The sequence below is a fragment of the Cyprinodon variegatus genome, unplaced genomic scaffold (assembly GCF_000732505.1).
Source record: "Cyprinodon variegatus isolate N-32 unplaced genomic scaffold, C_variegatus-1.0 Scaffold39, whole genome shotgun sequence".
Taxonomy (NCBI): domain Eukaryota; kingdom Metazoa; phylum Chordata; class Actinopteri; order Cyprinodontiformes; family Cyprinodontidae; genus Cyprinodon; species Cyprinodon variegatus.
In genome coordinates, this window is record NW_015150492.1 from 337444 (window position 1) to 344175 (window position 6732).

Sequence of the window (6732 nt, forward strand, 5' to 3'; positions counted from 1 at the left end):
AGATTATTAAAATCTTGAAAATCAAATGGAATTATATACTCTTAAAAAACGTTCCTATTGGAGACTAGAGCATATCAATAAAATAAACCTGAATCTCAATGGGAAGTTGCCACAGTGTAAAAAGGAGGCCAATTTTGATGAAAAACACAAGGACAGCAAGGATGTTAGAAAAAGTAAACAAAGTGAACTAGATTGGTCAAGGTTTGCACCCATGCAATAGAGCAACACGCTCAATAACATAATTGGTAAAGGGCAGCAAAAGGAATAATCATTTTTGTAGTTCCTTATGATATTTTGTTATTTCTGAGTATCTATATAATTTGTTGAGGATTTTTGTGCCGTAGAACTGCATATCTTTTAGGCTATATCTCTCCTGGTTTACACATCTGAAGACTTGGTGGTAAAGATTGTCTATAAAGATCCAGCTTCAAAGTCTGCCTACAGATGCAACCAGATTACGGCTGCAACTAATGATTATTATGCACATTTATTAAGCTGTTGATTATTTTTTTTCAATTAATAGATTAATAATCGGATAGCAAAAGGTTCCTTAAAGAAGATTTTTTTACAGAATTAAACCATGTAAAACTAAACTTTTCCTGTACAGAGTATACACAGATGGAAAAGTGGTTTTAATCTTAAATGCTAAATATTTATATATTTTTGTACAATGTTGTAGTTTCTACTCTAAGAGGGTTGCTCTGTTAGCTAAAGGCCAGTTTTACAGTCTATACTCCAGTTAACGATTAATCAATAACTAAATTCGTTGACAATTATTTCAATAATTTATTAATCCGATTAATTTGTTTCAGCACTAAACCAGACTGGACTGTGCTTAATTCTAACCCATGGATAGGGTCTAATTAAAACCATTCCATGGTAGTTATAGCTGATTGTTATGCAGCCACTAAAAGGATGTTTTCTTCTAATTTCCTTCCATTTCATTGATCATATGCTAACACAAAATCAACAATGGAATGAAATGTTTAGGATGAGAAGAACCAAGGAATACTGATAATATGCAATAAAAAAGTCATATAGTCCAGTAGCAATGAGCAAACAAAGCATCAAAGATGAGAGTTAGTGCAGTATTGTGGAGATTTCAAGAGTTAAGTAGTCTGACAGCTCATGGATAATAACTGTCTTTGAATCATTTTGTGTGGCATTATTCGGAATAAAGGGAGCTGATTTAAGTGCCTGACTTTACAATTTTTTTGATTATTTAAAAAGCCCTAGCCCCTTTTACATTACCTTTGAGAAGCCTAATCTTTACAGAAGCCTGGGGCTATTAAAGGCTTGCTTCAATACAAATTTATCCATTTAATTTCACTTTCTTAGGACCTTGCCTTTACGAGTGCAAGAGTCTGGACTGGGGTAGGTCTTTTGAGAATTTCCCAGGATATACATTTAGCCAACCAGCAGTGGCAATAAATGGAGAAGGTGAGTTAGCAAATAACAATTAATATTCTATTTGTCACTTTTTGCCTGAAAGCAACAGTAACGCTGCCCTGTTGTAAAATTAAACAGTCTCCTTCTGTGTCTTGGATTCTGATAGCTGACCGCTTTGGACCAGCAGACTGACACATCATTGAGTTAAAAAAAAAAACGCAAGGTCACATTCACACCTTTAGATTAAATCCTTCATAAGTGAATGGAGAACACGTCTGATGAATTGTTACATCTGTTTAGTTGCCTAAAAAAACAAAAACAAAAAAAAAAACAGCTAAATTAGCTCTTTTGTATAGGGGGAGCTTTATAAATCAGCGCTCCAGGTAACATGACTGATCTCATCCTCTCAAATTACATAGGTGAGTTTTTAAGAAGGGCAGGATGCAAGAGAATTGATAGGCACCAAGTGCTGTTTGTCCACCAGAAACACTTAATCTTACATATCTCAAATTAAGCTATTACTTGGGGCAAGAGTTACTCAGTGTTGCTTTCAAGACAGATATAAACCACTTAGTTTGTGTGGAGAATAAGTGCACCTATATAAGTATACATATGTTTAGGGGAAGGAATGTTTGAGATATTAAACTAATAATGGTTTAACTAATTATTAAAATATAAAGTATTCTATTAATTCTGTCAGATTTATCTTGTTGCCAACCAAGCAATTTCTTTTTAGCATTTGAAAGCATGGTAAAAAAATATATACTTTAACTAATTACTTTTAAGAAGAGCAGTAGAAACTTGCCCTTGATGTTTTTCACAAGTGGTTAATTCATTAAAGAGGTGCTTTATATATTCATTGCAGATCTTCCTGGTGTTTCTTTCTTTTTTTTTTTTTTTGTTTGTCTGACAATTTTATTTTGTTTTCTGCACCAACGTCTCTCTTGCCCAAGACAATAATTGATAAGAAAAAAGTTATATCGTCTCAACAGCCAGGTTCAGAGGCTATATGCAAAATTCAAATTGAGCAGCCACAATTTGTTTGGCTGCAGGAAACAGTCAATATGCTTTCACTCATGATTCTTGTTCCCAGCAGTTGTTAATCTTCTTAAAAACCAATTTAGCAGCAACGACTAAAGCAGAACTCACTGTGGACTCTGGTCCTGGAGCGTAGAAGTGTCTAAATGTTGTGACATAATCATGACACTGGAGATCAAATTAAAGCAATATTGGAAAAAGGGGGGGTCTGGGGACAAGTTTCACTACATCTTTATTCAAACTAAGCCAGAGCAGCTATCGATTTTCGCGCTGAGAGGCTTCATTGGCCGGCCTATCCAGGCATGAAAACGAGGGCTCTTAGAGGAGAATAAACAGTGATAATCCGCATTTAAGCAGCTTAATGTGAGGTGCTATACTCCTGGTGATTAATGTGTCTAGAAGGGCTCATCTCTGCATATTGGTTCTCATTCATCAAAAAGTAAAAAAAAACACATTTATGGGGGAAGTATTTTGCACATTTGTTTGAAACTCAACAATCACAGAAGTGAAATGAGCAACATTTTTATCTTGGACTAGATATCAATGCCTGTCTTTCTGTGACCATAATGCCAGAGCCTAGGTCTGCAGGAAGATGCGCTTATTCATTTGTAGCTTAATGATGTAATTTACAAAAACATCCACTACTAAAATACTTTGAAGTAGGTTTTTCTAATATGACAAAGTGTGAAAAACATCAAAGTGTATGAAAGGTCCTTTTCAAGGACTTGTAGGTGCTTAAAGTGATCTTTGAATGAATGGTTTAGTCATATTTAAATCAATTTTTTTAGCAATAAAGAAGGAAATTATTACTGGCAATCATTAATCATTTAAAATGATTAACCTTGATTAATTCATCAACTTGTAGTGTCTTTTGGTGAAGGCACCATAAATCCTCAGAAAAAGGGGATTTATTGAATCCTTTTTAGCATCTGTACTCACTGTACAACTCCTTACTGGCTCATGACTTCTACACATATTAATAATAGTATGATGTAGTGGCAACAAAATGGAGGGTAAATTGAGACTGAAAATAAAATCTATCCCGTTAGAGACAGTTTGGTTATAGTAAAACATGGATGAAGATAGAGACGCTGGGAACCATTACAGATGATGGATCCCAATCTGAGATAAAAAAAAAAAATCTCAATCCATTCCCCTTTAATTTAATTTTATATTTATGTATTGATAATGTTTCCAGTTCTATTTCAATTTTAATGCTTTTCTGTGGATTTTCCGCCAGGGGTCGGAAGTCAAAGTTGGAAATCAAATAAGGGGGTAATTTTCAATGAGCACAAGCATATGCGAGCAGCAGGCAAGACTGAGAACAATCGTCCCGAAATACACATTTTGGAATTTATTTGCCTCATTAAAGCTGTCAAATCACTGAAAAGACAGTTCACAACTCTTGCAGAGCAAGTAAAGAGCTGTCAAAGTCTCATCTTTCATTATAAGCTCTTACGTCCGCAAGCCAACAAGCTAATGGGAGCTACGTATCATATTCGTTGTCCCGACTCTAGGGGTGACATGTAGAGCTCCCCCTACAGGTTTAGTGGAGGACAGTTCAGTAGATATCAGTGCGGCTTATATATGCACATTTCCAGTTTGAAAAAAAGAGCTCTATAGTGCCATAAATCAGGTATCCTATTTTATGTGAGAGTATTATTGTATCATTTGAGGCAAAACTTATTTCTTTTGCACCAATGTAAAATGTAGAAACCTTGTTGTTGTCTTCCTCTTAAGGTACGCTCACACCACATATGAATTTTGCAGCCGGAGTGAAGGATTTTCATGTTATCTCTATATAGAGGGTGGCTCTGAAGGGCGGCAAATTGAGGTGGAGTGAGGAGATAGTTGTAAAATTAGCAAACAGTGTCAGTTTGGCGAATTCTTTAAAATTGGGGTTGAAAAATGTGAACTATGTTTACATTCCCATCTTGAAGTCCCATCAGGGAGTAGATGTGGCTGTGACCCACAGAGAAGGAGGTAGGAGACAAGCTTATTAAAATCAAAATGTAAGATAGAGAAAATATTGTAGACAAAGGATGAATCTCTTAAACGTTTCCCTACTGCATCCTTTTCGTGGATGGTTGTGGGTGTTTTGTGGTCCTATCCCCAGAACAGACAATGGCCATGCATTTTCCATGCTGGTTTTGCCTCTGGAAACTTATGTGAAATGAAGGATGCTGATCGCTTTGTTAGGCTTTTAAGAAAAAAGACAAAAAGCAATGCAAGTTTTCCATTGAATCCCTGTCCTCCCTGTTGAGGTTAAACTACCAGCAGACTCAGTAAGGTAGAAGCCTTTTTCCGGCCATGCCCATTCACCTGCTGTGCATATTGTGTATTGAAAGTGGTGAAATTGTTGCAGGTTTCACGTTCAATGTGAATGCACTGAGGCCAGACAAGAGATATAATCTCTCCAAAGTGTCCTCCTGTCTCCTGGGCCTCCTCCCTGTGTGACATCCTGGAACACATCCTTAAGAGGGCGTCTCAGGGATATCCAAAAGAAGATGTCCATGCCACATCAGCTGACGCCTCTCGATGTGGAGGAGAAGCAGCTCTATTCCTAGCTTCTCCCAGATGACCTCACCATATCTAAAGGAGTGCTCAACCGCTAATTTCAGCTGCTTGTATTTGGAATCTTTTTCTTTCAGTCATGATCCAGGATTTGTCACCATAGGTGAAACCGACCAGTAAAACAAGAGCTTTTCTTTTTTGCTCACTCTCTTCACTATCTAAGACTGGTGTCTTAGATAGATTCCTGCTCAGTTGTGCCCTCACTCGTGAACAGGGCCCTAAAATACTTGAACTCTTTGACTTGAGGCAGGAACTCTTTTTCAAACCAAAGGAAACAAGCCACCCTTTTTCTAGTCCAAAACTAAGACATGGAGGAATCGAATATTTTTACTTGTGTAAAAGAGTTCAGTTGGTACTTCTACTTTTTCCAGTGTTCTTTTTTTCACAGGTATCTGCACATTTACTCTGGTAAAGAATGTGAGTACCTTTGACACCTCGGTGAATAAAAAGCTGCAGTAATAGAATATTTTAGAGCCTGCACAGATGCAAGACAGTAAACAAAAGCCAAAACTACTTTAAAAAACTGTGAAAAAACACACAAATAAAAGCAGAAGGTAACATTTCTAACTTCCATTCAACAGCTTGTTCCTCCAAACTCCCAAGACCCATGCTGTCAGCAGACTGATCTAGCCAAATACTGTGTTTTGTCGTCCTACTGGCTTAAATACCTGAGAGCATGGCAGTCTTTAATGATACACTTTAACACCTCTAAAGCCTGTCAAAGGGAGAATTTTTTCTCCTCTCATGCAGTTTCTTTCCTGGACCTTCTCAGGGAACAAACAGCTAGAGTTCTGCACTAACAGCAGGCAGTCTCTAGGTGCGATTAGAAAACCAGACATTGTTGAAAATGAAAAAGCAACTGTTCCCATTAAAACCATACAAATGTAATGTAGTATCTTTACCAATTTACCACTGATAACTGTTGCCTCACTGACGTCCTGAGCAGAGATTGCAAACCTCTTAATCAAGTTGTGTCATTGATGGCTTTTAGGTAGTCATATGTTTGTAATTCTTTAAACAAAAATCAAACATCAAAAAGAAACCACTGAAGTGTTTCTGTGTGAAACAAAAATACCAGTATCGATCCAAATGTGAAAATGGAGATCAACTTCCGACAGTGATGCATTACCTCTGCGGGTTTGGCTCATTGTGTTTGTCCCTCTCATGCTTAATCATTCTGTAGCGGCCGATGCGAACGTCTGGCCTGGACACCTTCATCCCATTGAGAGTGATCCTGTAACATATAAAGATGGAATGTCTATTAAAGGATGGAGGGACAATAACAAATAAAGAGAAAGAAGGAAAGAAAGAAAGAAACAAACAAACAAACAAACAAACAAACAAACAAACAAACAAACAAACAAAGATACATTTTTCCACAATCCCTTTAGTCTTGACTCCTGTCTCTTCTCTTCACAGGTTTTTGTGCATTTTCAAACTACAGGTTGTATGCAGGATTTAGTGCTACGGATAGTGATGGTCAGAGAAAAGAGTTGATTCTTTTCATTTTGTAAAACATGTGTGTTGATCTGGCTCTATTGCTGGATCATTATCCTTTTTACAGACCCTGTGGATAATTATCTTGTGTTTCAAAGAATTCATTACACCATGACTTCTTAAGATGGAAAACAATATATGTTAAAGCATCCATCCATCCATCCATCCATCCATCCATCCATCCATCCATCCATCCATCCATCCATCCATCCATCCATCCATCCATCCATCCAT

At 37.0% G+C, this 6732-nt stretch overlaps 1 protein-coding gene across 1 annotated transcript in view; it reads right to left on the bottom strand.

The window, feature by feature from the left end:
* Window positions 1-6732, bottom strand: part of b4galt2 (UDP-Gal:betaGlcNAc beta 1,4- galactosyltransferase, polypeptide 2) — a 238203-nt gene that overhangs the window by 11487 nt on the left and 219984 nt on the right. Inside the window, exon 7 of the mRNA XM_015369896.1 lies at window positions 6131-6235. Coding sequence (XP_015225382.1) covers window positions 6131-6235 — 105 coding nt within the window. The remainder of the gene's footprint in view (window positions 1-6130; window positions 6236-6732) is intronic.